Source organism: Ornithorhynchus anatinus, chromosome 1 (genome assembly GCF_004115215.2).
Source record: "Ornithorhynchus anatinus isolate Pmale09 chromosome 1, mOrnAna1.pri.v4, whole genome shotgun sequence".
In the NCBI taxonomy this organism is placed as follows: Eukaryota; Metazoa; Chordata; class Mammalia; order Monotremata; family Ornithorhynchidae; genus Ornithorhynchus; species Ornithorhynchus anatinus.
The window spans coordinates 43,434,631-43,459,019 of record NC_041728.1 but is presented as its reverse complement, the minus strand read 5'-3'; the positions used below and the strand labels follow the sequence as shown (position 1 = coordinate 43,459,019).

The 24,389-nt window shown below is 41.6% G+C and overlaps 1 protein-coding gene across 1 annotated transcript; it reads left to right on the top strand.

Moving 5' to 3' along the window:
- The first annotated feature begins 3,732 nt into the window (after window positions 1-3,732).
- Window positions 3,733-21,458, top strand: DIO2 (iodothyronine deiodinase 2). Its single transcript, XM_029068139.2, is given in 3 exon segments — window positions 3,733-4,589; window positions 15,971-16,550; window positions 16,553-21,458. Coding segments are annotated over 3 exon segments (963 nt in total). The 5' UTR covers window positions 3,733-4,367; the 3' UTR covers window positions 16,714-21,458.
- Window positions 21,459-24,389: the final 2,931 nt, after the last annotated feature.

Here is a 24,389-nt window from a genome sequence, read left to right as displayed (position 1 = left end):
CTTAACTTCCCTGTGCCTCAGTTACCTCCTCTGAAAAATGGGGATTCAATACCTGTTCACCCTCCTATTTAGACTGTGAGCCTTATGTGGGACAGGGACTCTGTCTGTCCATCCTTACTAACTTGTATCTACCCCAGTGCTTAGATCAGTGCTTGATACATGGTCAGTGTTTCAACAAATACCATAAACAAAACTAACAAGAAAAAACGGACTCCACACCCTTATCTAACTTACTTCAAACACAGGTTTTGGGAAGGTTTGCCAGTGCATATGGGTGTGATGATAGTTAGTTAATGTGAACATTGGAACCAGTTTTGTCTCATGAAATATTTATGCCAAACTAGTGGGTTCCTCCATACTGAGAGGAGCTTCCAGACAAGGTCTCCTGAGTAGCTGTCGACAGGACACTCCTGTCCAATTCACGCTTGCCTAACCTCCAAAACCTTCTCTAGCTCAGGGAAACAAACAGTGAAGAGATGGGGAAAAATGTTTCTAGTCAGTATTTCTAGTGGAAATACTGGCCTTGTAAAAACACCATCTCAACCATCTTTTCATTCAGGATTAGCCCTCTAGCACAAGGCCGATAGTGACAGGAAGGAAGCTGCTGTTGTGTGATTAACTTCTCTGAAGTGTGGATGTAGCTCTTCTAGGTGGATGCGTTCTCTAACAGGCTAAGAGGAGCCTTGCCCCTCACCACACACCTGTCATTTTCAGCACCCGAAGGCAGCAAGGGAAGGAAATGATGGCGCATGGCTTTAGAACAGCATCTTGGAACCATTTTCCATTTGTTTTGTCTTCAGCAAAAAAAAACACAAAAACAACAAAACCCAAAGCCTTTTGTCCTGGCTTCCTTTTCCCTGGAATTTTAAGCCCATGAGTACAGTACTGCGAGGGGAAATAGAATCCATATGTTTCACATTTGTTTACATTTAACTAATCAAAATGTCATTTGCTAAGATCTCTCTGATGGCCAGTAAGCTTTATGGGCTTTTTTAATGATCACTTGAAACCTGTGTTCTTTGAACCAGGAAGTGGTTTGGCTGTGGTGGTGTCCCAGGGTGAAACCCCAAAGGCCAGTGCTATACAGAGGAAAGTACTTCTTTCTCCCACAGTATGAAGAAACTGAGACTTTCTTACAGCAAAGATTTACTTCTCAGGAAATTTGAAGGGATGTACAGAACGATGTAATAGAGGGAAAAGGGGAAATCCAGGAATGGGAAAATATAGATTCCAATCCGGTTCTTTTATAGAACAATGTAACAGAGGGAAAAGGGGAAGTCCAAAGCCAGGAAAATATAGATTCCAACCCGGTTCTGACACCAAAGCTTTACAGGACTCACGCTACTGCTCTGTAATTCAGTTTCCTCCATCTGTTTAATGGTGTTAATAGTACTCACCTACTTCCCCCACCCCCAACCCCAGGTTGGGGTTGGGGGAGGGAAGGGGGCTTGGTGAGGGTTATTTAATGGGTGTAAAGTTCCTTGTAGATCAAAGTGCTAAGTATTATTAATAGAAAGAAACTGGGACCTATGAACTGAACACTATAAAAGAGGCTGCTCTGGATGAAGTCTGCTCTGAATTGAACTGATTGCTTAACTGGGAGGAGACTTTTCTTCCGATTTGTGGTCATTCAGTCACTGAGGGAGGAGGGGACAACAGAATGATGATAGCAGGATTCTGAGAAACTCCATGAACAGGTAAGGCTATATATCTGTTTGTTTTCCCATATTTTTCCTGACACTACAAGAATTTACTGAAGAGCACCGATTAACTAAGGACAGAGAAGGAGCCACAGAAACCAACAGGGAGAGTTGAAATTGGAGACTAAGGCTGAATTCCTAGTCTGAAAGTGTGATCTGAAACTTGGATTGAAAAAAAAAGCACTGGCTGATTTTTTTTTTTAACCAATTACTCCCTCCAGTTTACCTTTTCCAAACACATCTCCCCTCTCATGGGCAAATGAAAGGGAAAGGAGAGCGGGCATTTTACTGTGCTTTTAGACCTGGACTTGGCAGTAGACACATTTACAGTTGATCGTAAAGTGGTTGGTGGTGTCTGAAGACTGACAAGATTTTCTGGTTGAGACAGTGAATGGAAAAAGTCAGGAATGGCCGGCTTGTTTCTTGGTGTGGTTACTGACCTTGCAGATCACGTCAGTCTAATGGCTGAGCAGTGAGTCTCCTTCAGAATCATGTAAAATACTACCGGTCACCTCCCCAGCTCGGTGGGACTTTGAGAGAACTGTTGAAATGAGAGACTGTTTGGTTGCATTCCATGAAGGATATTCTGTAAATATAAAATATCCCTGTGCTTTTGTAACCACTAGTGCTGGTCATGGCAAAAAATATGATTTCCCCCTTATCTCATCATTTGTCTAAGTAGTGAAGTCCTTCAGCAAAGTTTGGGCCGGCACATCATTTCTGAGGCAATGGAAATGAGATGGTGCAAGTGAAATTCAGAATCTTAACCATCATAGGTTCGAATTCTCTACTCATCCACTTAGCTCACACAAAAATCAATGACCACTTTGTGCACAAAGGCTGAAGCAACTCACTGGTTTTCAATAAAGGGTTCCTTTTTTTCTTATACTGTTGTCTCCACTTGCCCCTCCCTCTTCTAAGAAAACATATTTTCTAGAGGTGGACTCTTAGGTTCAGTGAGGAAAAAATGTGAGCATAGGGTGCTGTGGTGGAGGCTACTTTATACCTACTCATTCATTGCCTGTACTACGGATGAATAAGAGACGGAAGCAGCCAAAGCCATCAGTATCGTATAGTTCACTAGCAACTAAATCTACTTGAAAACAAAGAGCTAAAAGCTTTAAAAGAAAATGACTTGAAACAATATTACCTGAGGGGTCAGAACACCTGTGTTCCATAGAAATAGGAGAGTGAAAATTCAGAATTCAAAAAGCCATCCCAAGAAGAATCAGCTTAAATGTTTTCCAAACATCACATGGCACATTTTAAATTCTTTGTGAGAAAATCTGATTATTTTCAGCAAATGGGGCACTCTTTTAAGCTAAAATTAGATGCATGGTAGAGAAGCTTTGGGGTTCAGAGACTGGTCTTCTGGCAGCATGATTATTTCAGTACCATGAGCCCTTTAGTGAAACTGAAAAAGAAGACTCAGACTGTCCCCTCTGCAGTAACCAAATTACCCACTGAAAAAAGTAAGTCTTACCCCTCACCTGGCATTTTCTTAAACATCTGCAAAATAGATTCACACCTTTTGGTGGGGAAAGAGAAGAGACATTTGGACAAATATGTTTCTAGAAAGCATCAGTGCTACACATCTTCCTGGAAATGAAGAAAGGAAAATGAAGTATTTTCCTCTCCTCCTCCCCTTGTCCCCACTCCCCTGGAAACTAAAACAAAATAATCAAAGGAAAGAAATTGGGTTGCTGTGTCACTGTGTGTGTCACATTAAAATACTTTTTCCCAAAGTTTAAAAGCATTTCCTGAAAGCAGTCAAAGGTATCGGACACTTTTTTCCCTCTCTCTTTAAATAACAAAGCAAAATTCCACCCTCTCCTTTTTTCCCCCTTCTCCAAAAAAAAAAAAAAAGTTTTAGAGTTTTGCTTTTCTATTCACTGCAATCCTGGCCAAAGTAAAGCCCTCTTTCTCAATGACGTCAAGATCTTTACCAAGATTAGGCTTTCATTTCTCTATTGCAGCAATTAGTCAGGGAATGTATAAAAGGCTTCAGGGAAACAAGCTAGGCTCTAGAGAGAAGCACTTTGCACCACAGACAGATAGCAAAGGAGGACAGGACAGAGAGGGAGGGAGAGAAAGAGAGAGACAGAGTGAGACACACACATACAACCATACTCAGAGAGAGTGAAAGGGGAGAGAAAGAAGACGAGGAGGAGGAGAGGGACAATTTTGTGTACAAAGAAAAAAATACCTTATTCTAAGCACTCTGTTACCTGGTAGCCCTGATTCTTTCAGTCAAGAAAAAGAACAGCTTAAAACAATGAAAAGCTAGGGAGAAGTTAGCAATCTGTGCTAATATTTTCTAAGAGTTGGGAACAGAAAGTACAGCAGTCTCTCTTTAACGGACTCAAAGGGGCCACTGGATCAGGAACGCGCGTGTGTGTGTGTGTTTTTTTTTTAACATCTTACATTCTGAAAAAAAAAAAGTAGCAGTTTAGAATTGAATGAATTGATGGGCATGCTCTAACTCCTGGATTTGAGAAGCCGACTTGGTTTTGCCATTTCTGCTTCTTTGAAAGAGGAAACAGTCTGAGCTGATTTTCTGTCTCAGTTTCTTTTCTCCCTCCCCCTCCCCCTTTTTTTTTTCCTTAAATGAGGGTGCAAAGGGGAAGCAGGGAGCTCAAGCAAAAGAACTGAAGAGAAGGAGTGAAGATGGGTCTACTAAGCGTGGACTTGTTGATCACGCTGCAAATCTTGCCAGTTTTTTTCTCCAACTGCCTCTTCCTGGCTCTCTATGACTCGGTGATCCTCCTGAAGCACGTGGTATTACTGCTCAGTCGGTCCAAGTCCACTCGCGGTGAGTGGCGGCGTATGCTGACCTCAGAGGGGCTGCGCTGTGTCTGGAACAGCTTTCTCATGGATGCTTACAAACAGGTGAGTCTACCCCCAAATTCCTCCCCCTAGATCAGGAGGGTTGTTGCAGGGGGAAAATCTGAGAGAGACAGAACAGGACACAAGGGGGCGGAGGGGGGGAATGGAGGTTCTTGGTTTGGGGGAGTTGGTGGTGAAGAAGGAATCCAGTGACAACTTGATGACCGCTTCTTCCCCAGCATCCAAGGTAACTTTGAGGTGACGGGGATTTGGGGAAATGAGCCAGTTTGACCCACCACAATTCTTGCCCTCTCCCAATGGAATGAGTTGTCTCTCAGAGGAGTAGAAGGAGAGAAGAGTGGAAAGGGGAGGAGGGAGAGCAACCAGAAGGTTTGATGCTTTTTCCATCAGTCTTGGCAGCAGGGATGCAGCCCTCCATCAGACCATTAAAAGCATCTCACTCTGGGGGAGGTGGGATCAACTCGCGGGTAGTTGAGGAAAAAGGATACATGGATTGGGGGTTGACAGTCGTAAACCCGTTTATGTCCCAGGAAATGTCGAGAGTGCCTTTCTTGGACTGAAGAAAAATTCAACCAATAAACTTGTGACAGAATTAGAAATCCCAGGCTGATTGATTAGCTAAGCAGTAGAACTATTTCTACTGGAGATAGGAGGTAAAGGAAAATCAACCCAGTTGCAGAATCATATCTATTGATTTGGCTGGCCCTCCGGTCCGTTGTACCAGGCAACCCTAAGTCACTAAAACATCTTTTGTAAATAGTCTTTTAAGGAAGTGACTGCCACATCTATGAGCTGGGGGGGGGGGGGGGAGTTTAACCTCATCTAGATCTTTTCAAAGTTAAAAGCGCTACCCTTCATAAATTCCAATAGCTTAGGCTCACCTTGTGATTCATAATCAGTAATCCAGAAATGTGTCTAAATCTGAGATAGAAGTACCGTAAAACAAAGTTGCAAATCAGATTCCCTTTTACTTACCTGCTGAAATCTGAGGTCTGGGCTTTGTGTTTTCTGGGTTACAGTAGATGACACTTATTTCCAAGAGAGGAATGCTGGGAGACCAGCCCTTTTGCATTTGAAGGTTCTTAGCAGTAGTGACAGAAATAGAGAACTCCAGAATTCAAGTCTGAGCAGGTAATAAGGCCATCTGGTCTTTAGTTTATCTGTTTGCCCATCTGACTCTTGAAGACCCCTTGGACCTAAAACGCAATAAATCCTTTTGCCTGTGTTATTATGAGAGAGAGAGGGAGAGAGAGAGAGAGAGAGAGAGAGAGAGAGAGAGAGAAGAAAGAGAGGAGAGAGAGAAGGAGAGAGGGAGAGAGCAAGAGAGAGAGTTCTTGGCTTCACTGTCAGCATTCATGAGCCTAGAGAAGAGAGATTCAGAAGAATGTAGCAGCCAGGTGTTCTGTAAATGAAATAAACAGTTGTACAGGCAACACCTTAGAAATAAGAGGTTAGGAAGCATAGGAAAGAAAGGAAATGGAACAAGTCCAACATACACACATAGGGCTATATTCCTGCCAGTTATATAACTGAAGAGTTGCTTCTAGTTTGGAAGCAATTATTTCAGTTTCCCTGAAAAACCACCCAATGTGCTTTTGGAAAGAACATTTAATCTCTCATAGAAGAGACAGATTTTGGTATCCCAAAGACATCTCCCAGTTTAGAAGATTGCATCCTGAGAAGGAATTTACACTACTATTCCAGTTAGGTTAGGAAACAGTGAAGAAAGGAAAGATAAGAGACAATCCTTTAATACAGTTAAATTTTACTTGAACCTTTGGAAGGCTTATATGAAGGTGTGGGAAGAATGGAACCAAAGAAAACAGGAATACTTTTACTTTGTTAATCATGCCATATCTGGGAGTCTGGTACACTGTCTTGGGATGACCAAAGGTAAACACCAGTGTTTTGGTTCAAATGGTCCTTAGAAAGATGCTTGGTACTTATATAATGGAGAAAATTGCACCTGTTTTGGAAAACTTGGGTTTCTTTATTACTTCCCATGCTGATCACTGTGATGCACAATGAACTGTGCACATAGAAGAAAGAACACTTTCACCATGCACCAGCTGATGCTGAGAGTTAAAAACTTTAAAATTTTTAGTGGAAAAGCAAATGACCATTTAATTTACTCATTTATTTTTTATTTTTTACCAAACATACAGTGTTCCATTGTGTTGCAATATTTTGTTATTTTTATTCCTGGAATTGGGAGGGATGAGTAATTTGTTTTCTCTTTTTGCATATGGTTTCTGTATTCCTTGCTAGTGCTTCTTTGTGTGTGTCTTCTGATTGGAGTCTCTTCCAAGCTCACTGGTGATGATGCTAACTCTGCTCTTTGCTCTGTATGATTTATATAATACCTACCACGTGGAGAGCCAGCCCGTGGGACTCTGTATCAGAAAAGAGTCAGAACAGAGGATTTGGCAGTGGTACATTTCATGATTGCAAAGCTGTAAAACGTTGGGTCACTCCAGTTTATCCAATGCAGGCCACCTCCAAGCTCAGGGGACATTTGGAAACCTGGGGACAGGTGGATTAAAGTGCCTTCCTGACCTGAGTTTGTCATCACGGCTCCAGATTGGGGTGTGGTCACTCTGAGGGACTCTCCAAGGGGCCCAGCCTGAATTGGCATCACGGTGTTTCACAAGAGTGACTGGCATATTTTCTGGGATGCTTCCCTGGAAGACTCCTCCTCCAGGAGGCAAGTGTTTTCCAAGGGGGGGAGGGGGCGTGTGCCTATGTGCTTGTGTGTGTGTGTGTGTGCATGCGCATGTGCACGTGAGTGTCTGTGTGTGCCTGCATGTAGTAGAAAATATGAGCTGACTTTTCCAATCTTCTATAACATCAGGATTCAGTGTGATCTGTGAAGACTGTTAGTGGATTGGAACACAAATCTAGGAATTAAGGCTTTCTACACTGTTTATCTGGGTTTATTTTGGCCTATGAGAAAACAAGTACCACTACCACCAAAACTTGATGGAAGCAGAGGTTAATTTAGGAACAAAGATCTTAAAATATACTCGGGGGCAGGGAGGATAGGTTTTGAGTGAAAGTAGCAGATAGAATGACCAATGTGAAACTAAAGATTTTTAAGAAGAATGAGAGAGACATTTTTTTTTTTAAATTTCACTTCCCATTCAATGATGTGAACCCAAACACTGGAGCCTTATACTAATGCATGAAGACCAGAACATAAAACCAACACTAAATTGACCACTCTGGTTTCCTTGTCCCCAGCTAAATGAAGTGTAAAAGTAAACAAATAGCATAGTGCTGACCAGTAAATTGGGTTTTGCACATTTAATCCTCATATGACACAGAAAATAGATGTATGTATATTTCATTATATAATTTTGGCTTTGAAAGTGCCCGATTAATTTTCTCTTTAGCCTTCTCAAGCATCTCAGATCTGGAGCTACTAGTTTATTTTCAGGGGAAAATAGCTCTTGCTTCAAAAAAACACATTTCTGAAAGGAAATGTAAAGAACTCTTTAGCCTGAGTTTGCTCATCATTTGGGTAAGGCTTTGGGAAATAATAGTTGGATAGAAGCACATTGGAAAAGACAGAGAGAGATGAGAACATCAGAAAAGAAATTCAGTTCAGAAGGGTGGCTTGTTAAGGACTCTCAAGGTTAATCCAGCCAATCTGAATTTAAGTGGTTAAATCACCCAGCATAATAATTATCTGGCCATGTTTGTAATGGTATTGACGTAGCCTGATGATTTTGCCAAAGAATCTGAAGCTTCCTGATGGATAATAGAGACATTTTCAGTGCTTTGGATCACAAGAGGTGTATGTGAAATCCTTTTTTGTGCTTGGCTTTTTATCATAAGATTAGGTGACATTTTGTCCACGGAGCCTTTCCCAGGCTGTGGAAAACAGAGAACAAGGTTAGTAGTATACTCTATTTCCAGCTTGTATTTTATGAATAGGTCTTTCTTTTCTTTTTTTTCCCCCTTCTCCCTTCATTTCGTAGTCCACATGCTAAAACAGCACTAACCTTTTCCCCTTACACGGAACACAGGCTTCTAGAAGGGGATCCCAGCATCAAGGGAGTCAAATTCGACAACTATGTAGTTCACACATACATACATGACTATGGAAATGCTGGCGTCAGGCCCAGGGTCATCACATGTTGTGGAAATTCTAACAGTTTGTTTTTCAGAATGAACATCTCTCTTGGTTTTCTTTACATCTGTGGTTTCTCTCCCTTTCCCTCTTTCTCTGTCTCTCTGTCTCTGTCTCTGTCTCTCCTTCTCTCTCTCTCTCTCTCTCTCTCTCTCTCTCTCACACACACACACACACACACACACAGACACACACACAAAACTATTTCTTTGGTCCAAAGGCAGAACAACACTAAATAATGTCGGTAAGAAAGATAAAAGTCAATGATGACGATATCGAACTCTGCGTATATCCTTTTCCAAGCCAAGTCAAATAAAAAGACCCTTTGGGAACATCGGAACTTCAAGACCAATTAGTGAAAATGATGTTTCTTGTGTTTGGGCATTAAATACTGGGCAGGGTTCATTTTTGGAGTGTCTGGGGTTGGCACAGACAGAGGCACCGACCTAATTACTCTCCTGCAAGAGTAAAAAATGCCTTTTGAATGCCTCATTGGCAAATATGTCTCATTAAGGACAAAAAAACAAACACAAACCCTCCAAGAAGCAGAAATTAAGATGATAGGTAACTTGTGGCCAAAAGTCCTTCTGGGCCACTGTGGGAAATTAAAACATTTGGGAACACTAGAGGGATCTCTTGTTTTCGTTAGCTTCCTTTCTCCTGGCCTGAATTGCAATGTGATCCTGACTTGATTTTTTTTTCAAACTTTATCATTTCTCTCTGTCTCTAAGAGAAGCATACCGCCTCCATCATTGGAGACAATGAAATAAGGTTCCCTTATCTCTGTCACAAAGAAGAAATAATACCCACTATTAATAATTACCTCTAAGCCGTAAGCTCGTTGTGGACAGGGAATGTTTCTGCTAACTCTGTTGTACTCTACTCGCCCAAGCCCTCAGTGCTGTGCTTTGCACACGCAGTAAATGCTCAGTGAATACAATTGACTGAATGATTTAATACTGGCTGTTCAAGTGACATCCGCCAGATGCTTGATGTACTCTCCCATCTTCCATTCTACATGATTTATCTGGAGTGACTATGTCAACCTGAGTCTTCCTCAAGCCTCCTTTGTCAAAACAACTGCTTTTGGTCCATCTGGGCCATTGACAAGAAGTCAAATTCAAACCTAATTTAATAATAGTGACATTTGTTAAGTGCTTACTGTGTCAAGCACTGTATTTGAGCACCAGGGTAGAGGCAAGATTATCAGGTCAGACATCATCCCTGTCCCACATGGGGCTCACGCTAGGATGATAATGAAGGAAGAGCTCTGATCAGAGCAACTGGCAAGCTACTTCAGGGTCCCACCCCCTCCCATTTTGCTTAGGTCAGTGTTCTGTACCCAGCAAGCACAGAATAAATGCCACTGATTAATTGATTGAAACAGCAGTCGTGGCCCTGATCGGACCTTAGGGGACATGGCGCATAGGTACATCACAGTTGGCTCCCAAAATATTTGCTCTAAACCCTGCCTGATGACTCCCAGGAGTACCCGAGGGTTTTAAACTTCCTCCACTCTAATCTTTCAGGAGATGCCAAGACAGGAGGGGCCCTGAGACAGAATCCTGCCCTGGGGCCTGCGTGGGAGTTGTTCCATTGTTGATGATTAAGGAAACATTTAGATCAGGATTACCCAGGGACGTTTCTAATTGCGCACGATTCTCTCCCTCCATCTTTGGAGGGTGCGGGAGCAGGAAAATCTTCCTTCTCCCTTCTCCCTTTCTGGAAATCCTTGGATGGCTAGGTTCATTGCAGCTATATTACATTTCTATTATTTGACCTAGAAATCACTATTCTTCTACCCTTACTATCATTCTAGTGGGGCATCATATAAGAAGGCCCTCTCTGAGTGTTGGTTCCCATTGCAGGCAAGCCAGCAAACCAGGGAGTCTCCCAGTAACAGCGACATAACAGCGTTCTGTCTGACTCCAAACCTTGTCCACAAATGACAACCCCAGGAACCCATAGATAGAGAGGGCTATCCCAAATCACTCTTCCTGGGTGTAGTGGGGAAGATGAGGAGCGAGTGCCCTTCCTTTTCTGCTTCTTCTCATGCCTCTTCTCTCTCCTCCCTATCCATTCTTATTTCTGGGTGACCAAATGTGCATTAAGTTTCCTTGGTGTGCTGAGGAATGCACTGAAAACAAAAGTCTTAGGCAAGATGAACCAAAAGGGTTTCTTTGGACATCTAATATTAGTTTATTTTGTATATTGAATGCTCTTTTAGAGTTTGAGCATTTTAATTTTTTCCCCCCCCGGAGGCACTTTATCCTGGGGCTCTGACATTTCCGTGCAGGGTAGTATTAGATGGTTCTAGCAAAGCCCTAAAATTTTTAAATCTGCCTCCAGCTGATAGGGTGACCTCTGGAAAGTTGCTCAAGAAGCCTGCATCTCATTTATCCCATCTTAAAATGGAAGAACTAACTCAGCTCATTGGAATTGTTTTTCACTGAGGGACTCTCCACTCACAACTTCCCATCACTCCAAAACAAGACACTATTGCTACACAATTGGGCTAAAATATTTAGATTATATACCCTTTACTAATAGTTCCCACTCTTACTTACTTTACCACACTGGGCTCAGTAACTGGGTGCCTTTGGACCAACCTAGCTATTTCCCACACTGGGAGAAAGAATTCCATTGCTGAGCTCTCTAAAACTACTAAATAAAATAAAGGTGTTGAAATTTCCGAGGGAGAACTACCCTCAGCAAAACAGAAATGGACTGAAACAGCAGGATTCATTAATCTATTGGAAGACTTGGGACTCAGTCTTTTTAAAATGGTATTTGTTAAGCCCTTACTATGTGCCAGATACTGTATTAAGCGCTGGGATAGGTACAAGCTAATCGGGTTGGACACAGGCCCTGTCCCATATGAGTCTCACAATCAAAATTCCCATTTTACAGATGAAGTAACTGGGGCATAGAGCAGTTAAGCAACTTGCCCAAGGTCACACAGCAGACAAGTGGCAGAGGAGGGATTAGAACCCAGGTCCTTCTGACTCCCAAGCCCACGCTCTATCCCCTAGGCCATGCTGCTTCTCAGTCATTCAGAAAGAAAAGTTCCTCAGATACTCTTATGTTACAGTCAGTAAGACATCTAGTTTCTCTCAACTAGAACACATAATTTTGGGGGGAAATCTCAGCAGGTGATTTCAACTGACAGTTAATAGTAATAACAATTAATAATAACTGTAGCATTTGTTGAAGCGTTTGTTGTGTTTCAACCATTATGAAAAGAGCCAGCATAGATTCAGTACGTGCAGATCCGACACAGTTCTTTTTCCACTCGGTGTTCATGGTCTAAGTGGACAAGAGCACTAGTATTGAATCCCATTTTGCAACTGGGGAAACTGAGGCTCAGTGCACTTAAGTGGCATTTGCCTGCAGGAGTCATTCACTGAAAAAGAAAAGGGGTCTTAATCCAGACCTGGTCTCCACTGAGCCAGGTGGTGATGGTGAAAGTTGCAGTGAGGACAATGATCAAATTTCCCTGTTGCTGCCACTCCCAGGTCAAAATGATGACCTGGCATGACCTGACCTAAAAGCAACTACTCTCCCACAGCCAAGTGTACCACTCTAAAGTCCATGGATTTGTTTGCTGCTGTTTGGGGTGTTTGTTTGTTGAGACAGTAGTAAGAGCTGTGAAATATTGATTAGAACTAGACTGAACCAAGGGGCGCCCAAATCTCCTGAGTCTCAAAGAAATAGAAAGGTGCTGAGAGATTGCTAAATGAAATAAAACATTCAGGGTTATTGGGTCATAGTTAATTATCTATCTATCTATCTATCTATCTATCTATCTAGCTAGCTAGCTAGCTAGCTAGCTAGCTAGCTAGCTATCCAGACAGAGAGAGAGAGAGAGAGAGAGAGAGAGCGTTAATAAGCATATATAGGTAACTCTTTGGGACTTAGTTTTTTTGTTTGTAAGCTCCTTATGGGCAGGATCATGTCTAGCAACTCTTGTTGTGTTGTACTTACCCAAGAGTTTAGTACAGTGCACTTCACAGCATAAGCACTCAATACATACCAATGATGGATAGATTGATAATGTTGTAAAACTTTTAGTACTTCTCTGCCTACCTAATCGGGATTTTCATCAGTTTAAACTGAGGAAAGAAATTGTTTGGTTCTGATAGTCATGCAGTGATAATGAGTTAGGCATTTACGCGTGAAAGAAATATCCCAATCACAACACCAGTGCCCATCAGGCCCATTCATAATAGACTTTGTTAAGCTTCCCAGAGGGAGACACTGGCCCTATAATCATTCCCCTTCTAGATATAAAGCCAAATGTGGCGGAGGCTCACCTTAAAGCATTTTGTCAAACAAAGAATATTATGTAAGAATCAGTTATTTTGTTGTATGTGGTCCCTGATGTCCCTGCCTTTGATTAAACAATACCAAGGGAAGATACTATTCTTTTTGTTCCAAGCTGAGTAAACTGGTTTTTCATAATTTCTTCTTTTGATTGTCACCAATTACAGGCAAACCCATGTGCCTGCACAGTTTTTTTTTCTTTTCTTTCCTAGAATTGAGATTCAGCACAAATGTGAAAGATTAACCCCCACCCTATTTTTAAAAAAAACTCCCAAGTCTCCTTTGATATTAATCAAATCTAAGAAGGAACTGCCGGAAAACAAATTAGAAACTGTCAATAAAATTTATGGTAGAAAAAGGAATGGTTTGTACTTCACCAGGTGCTACCTGGTAAATTGCGTTAATTTAAAAGAACAGAGAGAGAAGATCTACTGTGAATTTATCACATGGTGAGAATATTTCTCTTGCATAAACAGTATGGCACTGGTTCATTCTAGCAAATTCCTAGATGGACCTCACTGGAAGATTACCAGTGTGTCAGTGAAAAAGAGTTAAACCTGTGCTCTTGATCCATTCAGGTCAATGATGGTGCTGTTCCCTTACCCTGTCTTCTCTTGTCTGTGGAATATAAATGGGAATTTTTTTTTTATAGTTGCTCATGGAATCACTCACATGGTCTTCTTCACCAACCTGTGGCCCTCTGGCACACACAAGGAGAGACCTGGCATGATATATCCACATTCTCTAGACTCAAAAAGAGAGATGTAAAAGGAATTTTCCTGGCACTCAGATTGTCTTTATTTTACAAACCATAAAATTCTTAGGGTCAAACTGGCTTTCTCCCATGATTTTGGCAGACTACAATGGATCAAATGAATTTGACACATGTAAGGCACTGTTATTTTAAAGACATTCAGCACTGACAGCTTATCCCTCCTTTTACTCCCAAGAGCCTGGACTGTGAGTCTCACAGATTTATTACCCCTTCCTCATTCCCTTCCTCCTATCTGGAAAATCACCCTTTTGAATCTACCAGACCACAGCTCCTTCCATCTTCCCCAACCCTCCAGAAAACCCATCTCCTCCAGCAGGTATTCCCTCATCAAGCTCGATCCTTCCAAGGATGCATTCATCCAGCAGCCACTCATCTGTATATATCTGTAATTTATCTATTTATTTATTTAGATTAATGTGTGTCTCCCCCTCTAGACTGTGAGCTAGTTATGGGCAGGAATGTGTCTGTTTGTTGTTATATTGTATTCTCCCAAACGCTGAGTAAAGTGCTTTGCAAAGAGTAAGCACTCCATAATTAGTATTGAATAAATGAGTGACTAGCACTTATATTCATATATCTCTAGCTCTTCTGCATATTTTTAATTTTGATTAACTTATCAATCAATTACATTTATTGAGCACTTGGTTTGTGGAACACTGTACTAGGTGCTTGGGAGAGTACAATATAATAAAGTTGGTAGACATGTTCCCTGATATCCTTGGATGCATACATTTGCTATCAACAGTCAAGGGTTTGTGAATGGCTTGTTTCTGTCTGTCCCCATTGTTAAACTGTAAGATCCTTGAGGGCAGGGTCATTGTCTCTTACTCCAAGGTCCTGTCCCAAATCCTTAGCTCAGTGCTTCACCCATCTTAGGTGCTCAATAAATGCTATTGATTGATGGATTGATTACTTATACTTCCTTAGAGATTCCAATCCTACAGCAACATAATTACGTCTGTGGGTCTCCTTTTCCACACCAGAGGAACTAGATTACATGGTTTAATTATCACTAACCCAACTGAAACAAGCTTTTTGTCACACACTAAGTAAAGTGCATATTTGAAAACAAAGATACATTCTAATAGAGATAATGAGGACTTAATGAGAGTGATTAGAGTTGTTTGAAATAACTATTTTCAAGAACAATCTGGCAGTTACATAAGGAGTTAGGGTTGGTTATCTGCTGAAGTCAGAACTGGAGCCCAATTTTAAAATTTACAAGAGGATTTAGAAACTCCAAGGCACTTACTTGGGCAGATCCAGTAGATTATGCATCACTAAATCTTTAGTTGACATTGCATGACTCATATGGGATCACTGAACCTTCTTAGGTGTCATGTTTTCTCTCCATTTGATCTGGGAACAAAGATTTTGGCATTCGGCCTTCCAGCCCCAGGTTGGTCATTGTCATCCTCGGTGATATTGGCTAATTTACTTTCTGTGCTGCAGGTTTACAATGGTGTTGATAATTCTCTTGTTATAAAATAACATACCAAGCACTGACAACAAGATACCAGCTAAACAAAGTCCTAGTTTCAACTGGGGCACATGTACAGAAGCAATACTTCCCTGGGGAATAGATTTTGGATGAAAAATGCCATAAGGATTGACATGGTTCATTCATTCCCATCAGTAATGACCACATGGCCTTTTATTGAAACCGGCATAAAAAAAAAAACCCTTTAGTGTGGGAGATGTCATGCTTTGTTAGAATGGCTGATTCCATTTGCTAAAGCAGAAGGTCTTTAGAGGGTAACTGTAAGCTCGTTATGGGCAGGACATGTCTTCTAACTGCTGTACTGTACTCTCCCAAGAGCTTAGTAAAGTGCTCTGTACCTAGAAAGTGCTCAATAAATCCCACTGACTGGTATTTATTGAATGCTCAATGTGTGCAGAATGCTGTACTCAGCACTTGGGAGAGTACAATAGAGAAAGCAGACACAATTTTTGTCCTTGAGGACCTCACAGTCTAGCAGGAGAGACCCACAGGAGAAGCAACCTAGTATAAGAATGTGATGATAAGTGTGTGTTGGGGGGGGGGGGCGCGGTGGTGGTGCATCAGATGCCTCAGGACTTAATAGGAAAGACTAAGTGCATAGGTGTCCCAGAAGGAGATAGGACCAAAACCCAAAGTTTTATGTGTCTTTATCTTTCTTTCCCTTTTTTTTTAAAAAAAAAAAAATCTTCCAGGTGAAATTGGGTGGCGATGCCCCAAATTCCAGCGTGGTTCACGTTGCCAATGCTAATGGGGAGACCAGTGGAGGAAACAGTCCCAAGTGGAAGAACTTCAGTGGGAGGTATGGGGCTGAGTGCCACCTCCTGGACTTCGCTAGCTCCGAGCGCCCCCTGGTTGTCAACTTCGGCTCAGCCACCTGACCCCCCTTCATCAGCCAGCTGCCGGCCTTCAGCAAGCTGGTGGAAGAGTTCTCTGCAGTGGCCGACTTCTTGTTGGTCTACATCGATGAGGCTCACCCATCAGATGGCTGGGCAGTGCCTGGTGAATTCTCATTGCCCTTTGAGGTAAGGAAGCACCAGAACCAGGAAGACCGCTGTGCTGCCGCTCACCAACTCCTAGAGCGTTTCTCCTTGCCTCCCCAGTGCCAAGTCGTGGCCGACTGCATGGACAATAATGCCAACGTGGCCTACGGGGTTTCATTTGAGCGTGTGTGTATCGTACAGAGACAAAAAATCGCTTACCTAGGAGGGAAAGGCCCCTTCTTCTACAACCTTCAGGAAGTCCGGCTCTGGCTGGAGCAGAACTTCAGTAAAAGATGAAATCCAGATTAGCTGGAGGAAGATGCACCCGAAACATTGCCTTTCTAAAATCATACAAAAGGGAAAGAGCTATCCATACTGTATCCACTATTTCAAATGGGTCCTATTTTGCCTGTTGCAGGACAGCAATTTCAATAACCATATCAGAAGAACAATAAATCAGCCCTAACACCTTCCCTCTCCTTCCTCCAGTGTAACTGCCTAACGAGCAAACCCTCTCCATCTTCCCACCTAGTTAAAGCTCCAGCTTTGAAAGGAACCGAAATGGCATAGGAAGGAATCCTGGGGCCCAAGTGGTTCTCTCCCTCCCTGAGAAGGAAGTGGTACCCAGAGCCATGTTCCTGCTTTGGGAGGAATAGAAAAACAATGCATCTTGAATGATATTTCAACCCAGCTAAATGAAGAAACAATAACTAGTCTGAACAGTGGGCAATGGCCAAATCTTCTACCCTTTTTAACTCTAATGGCAAGTTCCCAGGGCCTCAAAGTGAGCTCACTCCTTGAATGCAGCAAAATAGGGGAGCATCCTTTGTTGTGGAAGGCTGGTATTGCTCCCAGAGATAGCAGGGCCCAGCATGCCTTGACCTTGGTGCCTTATACAGCCGTAAATTCTGCTTATGGTAGACCCCATATGATGACATCCAGTAATAAGGTTGAAGGTGGGCGTGGGGCAATTCTGATCATCATGAGAAGGGGAAAGGAGGGAAAGAAGGAACAGAAAGACTGAGGCTGGAGGATCGATATATTAGGGAAAGGGGGAGGGTCTGAAGGGACACAAAAATCAGGAGGGTTCTGAAGATGCAGACAGTGGGACTGATTTGTCGGCCACACACACATATACAATAATATACATGATATCTGAAGCCAGGAGTGAGAATGCACACCGTAAAAAGATTTTCTTGAGTAGCACATTTAAAAACCTTATAAAAGAAAGAGGGCAGAAAGATTAGGAGCTGTTCTGTCTTTAGTTTTTATAAAATAATTTATTGTCCTTTGAAACAATTATGGAGTATGTGAATTTGGAGTTGGCAATTATGCCCCATGATACCTCACTGAAAGTAAAACCAGTGCCATGATTTACTCTTGTTACTCCAGCGGTGACCATTTTTGCTCCCATAAGAACCTGAAATTAGAATTCAGCCTCTCTAATTATTAGTAATTGTTAGGTTGGTATTCAACCTTTCTTGGTCTTTGGAGTGATGTTCTCTCTGCTGATCTGAAGAATACTTTGCTCATGTTTCAATTATCTTCTCAGAAGCCTTGTGAAAGAAGCCTGATTGACTGGATACTCAAGCTACAGTCTCTTTTCCTCTCAAAAGTAGGTGAAACATTACAAATATTGTCAAAGAAGATGTGACTGAAGAACTAAGCTTTCTTTAATGGGAGAGGAGAAGGTAAAAAGAGAAAGTTAGTTTAGGGCTGGTCTCATCAGGGCCCGGGGATGCACTTCTAAGGAAAAAGTCCACTGAGAATCAGCATTTTAAGGCAAGAGGAAGTGTAAAATCAGAGATGAGTTGAAATTATTTTGTTTCATCACATAAAATGCATAACATCATTGGGTGGAGTGGGGGGCTGGAATTAAGCAGCGGGTGGTCTAGGAGACTGATGTTAAAACAGCGCTGTGCTCAATTAAGTGAACTAGAAAGGATTCAAGAATAATAATGGATTGAAAAAGATAAAAATGTCCATCCTAATTTAAATGACCTGCTGAGAAAAGCAGAAAAACTAAACCATCTATTTAAAATGGTTCCAACCAGATAGTGCGGTTGCAACACCAATGATATTGGAATTTCCTTTGAAAATTAGATTTGGATGTTTTCTCTTTAATTTTACAATTTGATTAATTTTATACTTCATGGTATGATTTCTTTAAGATGGCTTAAGGCCCCTAGGCACTGATAGGAACACTCAGTAGCACAAGATTTTGTGGTATTTTAACATAGGAGGTTCTTGATTCTCATGGAAGTACAGGATGTCAGAGAGGTTGGTGGGGGGAAGAGATTCAGATAAGCAGTGGCAGCAGGTCCAGGCAAAAATGTCAAGGGAAAAACATTTCAGCATTCTGGTTTGACCACGTTCTTATAGAATTTGGAATGAGGAAAGGAAGAAGAGGGTTAGTCCAATGGAGAAATAAAGCAATGGAAGTGTCAGTGAATGTAAAAGCTCAGTATTGGAGAAAAAAAGAGCTTAGGGGAGATAAATGATACCATATCACTGAAAAACTCTACAGCCTTTGAAACTAGGATAGGATCAGAAGGTCAAGGGTCGAGTGGTTGGGGAGAATGTTGCTACTTTTTTTGTGTGATGTTTTTATGGCAAACCTATTAGGAAAATGGTGAGACCTTTCCATCTGAGAGGAGTAAAATCAGCATAGTGACCCAGAAATATAAAATTCACAAATTCCAAAAGTGAAAGATTACAGCTGCCCATAAATTGCCTCTTGGCCAGTAACTCTAGCTCTGGCTCTGACTGGTCAGTAAATATCCATCCTATTCTTCACCTCAATTCCAGAACACGCTCCTGATACTTGACATGGCCCATTTTTAAACAATCTAACGATCCTTTGGATAAGAAACATCTGCCCTTTGGAGCTATTTATAACTATAAAAACATGACTGTTTTAGTATCCTCTTCAGATAGCCTGGACATTTTCTTTCTAGATCTGTGGTTGGATCTTCAAAGTCTGGCTTCTAGGAAAAGTCTTTCTTCCTCCTTAAATACCTACGAACCCAATAAATGTCATTCCTGAGTCAGAACAATAGTCCATCCATTCCGGTACTCTCGCTCCCACGAGGTCAAAAGATTCTCGGGGAAATGGTTGTCCTTTTAGGCTTCAATTTCTTAAATTTAGAGGTGCACCATCTAGCATCCTCAATTTTTTCCCCTACTTCCCTAACTTTCCCCCTAGTAATCCAGATTCTGGACCACTTACCCTTCGATTCATCCAAGGCCTTTTTGAACCCATTACTATTTCTTTTTTTTTTGCTTTCAAAACTTCCTGTGATAATGAATTCCATGTGCCTACTAAGTGTTTCCTTTTTTCTCCCTTTGGGCCAAGAACATGTTAAGCAACATTTCTTTTGCCTATTATTCAAATCGGTTTCCAGCTATTTATTAAGACTTTATATACCATACCGGAGTTTGCATTTGACACACGCCTTTAAGTTTTCAGGGGTTGATGGCTCAAATTACTCAACCTTGGTTTGTTTTTTTTTTCCCTTTGTTCCTTGGAGGAAACGTTGGTATGGTTGACAGGAGCGTATTTGAATGGGTCTGAATGTTTGCCGCTGAAATAATTGGAAAAAAAATGTTTAATATGGTTGTGGCTATTAAAACAGCTCCTGAGCTCACAGGAGTTATTCAGATTAGTCATCTTGCTTTGCATATTTGACATGACAGTCATTTTAGTTATATGACTATATTTCTTTTCTATTTTGAACTTCCAGCTGTTGTGTGTCTATCTCACTGTCATTTGTAATTGTACAAAAGAAGGAGTTTTCAAAGCAGCTCCTGTTTTTCTGATGAAATAATGGAAGCACCTATTGGCCTCTGGAGTTTTTAAAAGGAGAAACAAATTTAACTCTTGGTCCCATCCTGAATTCTAATGATGTTTATCTCATTCAAAGGTGGAAATTGAGGGTGACACTTTTTTCCCCTTTAATTCCATGAGAAGAACTATAAAAGACAAGTGCAAAAAGTAAAATGAATGTGTCTGGGGGGAGGAACCATAAAGGTGAAGGTCTCGAGCAAATAGATTCAAAGAGAAACACAGCGATCATACCTTTAGGCCCCTGTCCTTTCAGTTTCACTCTCCTACTCTTGAATGAGGGGATGTTACAGAGAGGAATCAAGAGTCGGTGGAAGATACCAACTGGGAAAGAGCTTGGCACTGAGGAGTAAATGTGACTATTCTGTCAGAGTGGGAAAGGAGTCTTTTCCTCTTCACTCCACATTGCGAGATTACTGATAGAGCTGAATTTTGTGTTGAGTAAGGAAGTGGCCTTTCTCTGAGGCCTCAGACATTTAGAACTTCCAGAAACAAAATCCTAGTCCAGAAAGACCTTTTTCCATTCCTAGGTGAGGTTGGCTTGATTAAAGGTCCATAGCTTTATTCCCAGAAAATCACTGCAAACTACTGGGAATCAGTAAGGGAATTCTGGGCACAGCTGAGGAAATTTGTTTCGTATCTGGGGCTGAGATTTTATACTGGGGCTATGACCAGACCCATTTTGAATATTTTGCCATTCATTTTTTGGCTCACTCAAAAATGAATATAAAATATATATATATACATATACACACACATATATATGCAAACAAATAAATACATGCAAGTCCAAGGAGAGAAAGTTTTTAAAAAGTTTCCAGACTGCACCACTGGTTTGGTGTGGCCTTTTGGTGTTTTAGGGGTGGGAAGCCTTGAAGATGTACATCTTCAGTACTAAGTAACCAAAGCAATAAGAGGTATCAGGTAGGGAATATTGGCCAGTGTTGTTCAGCTCTGCACCGTGTAGACACAGGACCCATATTCGTTTGTCCAAGCAATAGGCTGTTAAGGTGGGAGACCAGGATAGGGCTGAGTTACTAGTGTGCAAATGAAGACCACCAACAAAAGAGAATTTAACTCAGTTGGTGCTCAGATATCATCACACTGGCTTACTTGGCCTTGTTTTCATGATTCTCCCTATTCAAGGTGGTTCAACTGATGTCTGAAAATATGAGTACTGTGTAAACATGGTGAGAACCCATGTGTGTGTGTGTGCATCTCTGTTTAGATGTTGCGAGGAGAATTGCTTTGCGGGAATCTCGGCAAGAAATGTGTTGTAATATTGGTGCTGAGTGGAACGTGTGCTTTTCAGAAATATTTTTCTTGTATTTTAATAAAACATAAAGGAAAGGAAAATGTCTTGGCTTCTTTTGGTTTATCGAAGTGGGATGAAAAATCTAGGTGGTTACCTTCCATGCTCATTGGAGGAATGTGATTTCAGTGTTTGCTTCTCACCACTTGTCTGCTGTGTGAACTTGGGCAAGTCACTTAACTTCTCAGAGCCTCAGGTTCCTCAGCTGTAAAATTGGGATTGAATCCTACTCCCTTCTACCTAGACTGTGATTGTGTCCACCCTGACAATCTTGTATCTACCCTGGCACTTAGAACCATGCTTGACACAGAGTAAGCACTTAACAAATACCATAATTATATGATTCACAATACTGACAGCTGAACCATTTAAATCTCAACATCGCACAGTATATGAATGTTCCTAAAAGACCAAGACCTGAAAGGTGAAGATTTTCCATCAGACATTTTTCACATTCAGGAAAGTCCCAGTAATGAAAATTCAAATTCTTTTAACCTCATGGAAAAATCCTAATACATTTTGATTTGTGGCTTACTGATTTCCAGATCTCCATGCACAGCCTAGCCTATGTGGTCATTGAGGTGGAATCAAGGTGGGAGAACAATCAAATCTATCAGTCAGTGATATCTATGGAGTGCTTATTGTATTTACACTTTTAGCACATTTCGCACAGTACTAAGCACCTGGGAGAATTCAATAGAGTAAATAGATTAAGATCCCTCTCCTCAAGGAGCTTGAAATTTACATGTGCATATTAGGCAACTTTGTATACGTGTAAGGCTTGTATTTGAACTTGCATGGAGCAAAAGAGTGCAGAATCTCAGGCACATCAGTGAAGAAGTAGATAAAAGTGGCAGGTACTGAGAGGTGGCCACCTATTAAGTAGGGTTGGATTGCCCCAGTGGAGTCAGAAGCCTGACTAAAATAGACATTCCTAAAGCTGAAATGGTTGGAGTAGCAGTAGTAACAGCAGCATTCATTCATTCAGTTGTATTTATTGAGCGATATTGATATTGATATATGTCTCTGTGTTTATAGATGGATTGCTTTACCTACATTTTTTAAATGTATTTGGGCATTTCATTCATTAATTCAATTGTATTTACTGAGTGCTTACCATGTGCAGAGCACTGTACTAAGCGCTTGGAATGTACAATTTGGCAACACATAGAGACAATCCCTGCCCAACAATGGACTCACAGTCTAAACGACTGGACAATCTAAAGTAGTCAGGCATCAATACCATCAAAATAGACAAATAGAATCATAGACATATACACGTCATTAACAAAATAGAGTAATACATAATATATACAAATATGCACAAGTGCTGTGGGGATGGGAAGGGGGAAGAGCAGAGGGCGGGATAGGGGGAATGGGGAGGGGAGGATGAGCAGAAAGAAAGGGAAGGCTCAGTCTGGGAAGGCCTCCTGGAGGAAGTGAGCTCTCAGTAGGGCTTTGAAGAGGATAAGAGAGTTAGTTTGGTGGATGTGAGGAGGGAGGGCATTCCAGGTCAGTGGCAGGACTTGGGCCAGGGGTTGATGGTGGGACAGGCAAGAACGAGGGAGCGTGAGGAGGTTAGCGGCAGAGGAGCAGAGTGTATGGAGTGGGCTGTAGAAGGAGAGAGGGGAGGTGAGGTAGGAGGGGGCCAGGTGATGGAGAGCTTTGAAACCAAGAGTGAAGAGTTTTTGTTTCATGCGAAGGTTGAAAGGCAAACACTGGAGGTTTTAGTAGTAGCTGACATACTATCCCACTGACTGTGTGACTCCAGACAGAAGGGAGTTGAACCAATTAAGCCTAGGAGCCTCCAGTAATGAAAGGGTGGATAATTATTATTATTATTCTGATATTTGTTAAGCACTTATTATGTGCCAAGCACTGTTTTAAGTGCTGAGGTAGATCCAAATTAATCATGTCCGTCTCACATGGGGCTCACATTCTTACTTCCCACTTTACAGATGAGGTAATTGATGCCCAGAGAAGTTAAATGACTTGCCCAGGGTCACACAGCAGACATGTGGATGAGTCAGGATTAGAACCCAGGTCCTTCTGACTCCCAGGCTTGTGCTCTATCCACTAAGCTATGCTGCCTCTGCCTCTGCCACCCAGTTTGCTGAGTCCTGAATAGGGTTGCAAACAGAACAGAATCTTGCTTGCCATTAGTGCATCTCTTTTCTATGCTCACAAACAAGGTGAAAGCCAACTCATTGACCAGAGCTCTTTGTCCTCTCAACTCACCATCTCACTGACAAAAGTCAGGGAAGTTGGACCCAAATTGGTGGATGCTATTTGAGAACACCGTGGAATAGTGTTTGTTGAATACCCACATGTCATTATTTATTGAGCTCTTACTGTTTGCAGAGCTCTGAATAGTAATAGTAACAGTATTTAGTAAGTACCACTATGTACTGAGCACTGTAGTAAGACCTGCGTGGGAATTAGTCTCTCTCCCTCATGTGGCTCATATTTTAAAAATTTAAGCAGGGGAGAAGGGATTGGAATCAAACACATAAGTAGTGATGAAACATTGTAATACAGAATAAAGAGAAACAAATACACTGTACTGGTTTTTTCTGTGGCTGCCATTTTGGGCCAATTGGATGTTTGTTTGAGGTCCATTGCCTTCTGGAACACACCATGACACTTACCCCACCCACTTTTGACTCTACCCTACTATCCATATTGAGCAATTTCATTTATTTATATACTTTGTTGAGCACTTTGTGCGGTGCTCTATGAGTGTCCGGGAGAGTAAATACAGCTGGTAATTGAGTGACAATTCTGTTGCCAAACTGTACATTCCAAGTGCTTAGTTGAGTGGTCTGCACAGAGTAAGCGCTCAATAAATACGATTGAATGAATGATGGTAGACACTATCCCTCTCCCCAAGTGGCTTAAATTGAGCCAGAATAAAAACAATGAATTTACAATTGAATATACATCATACCCAAGTTCTAAGGAAGAGTATAAATTGA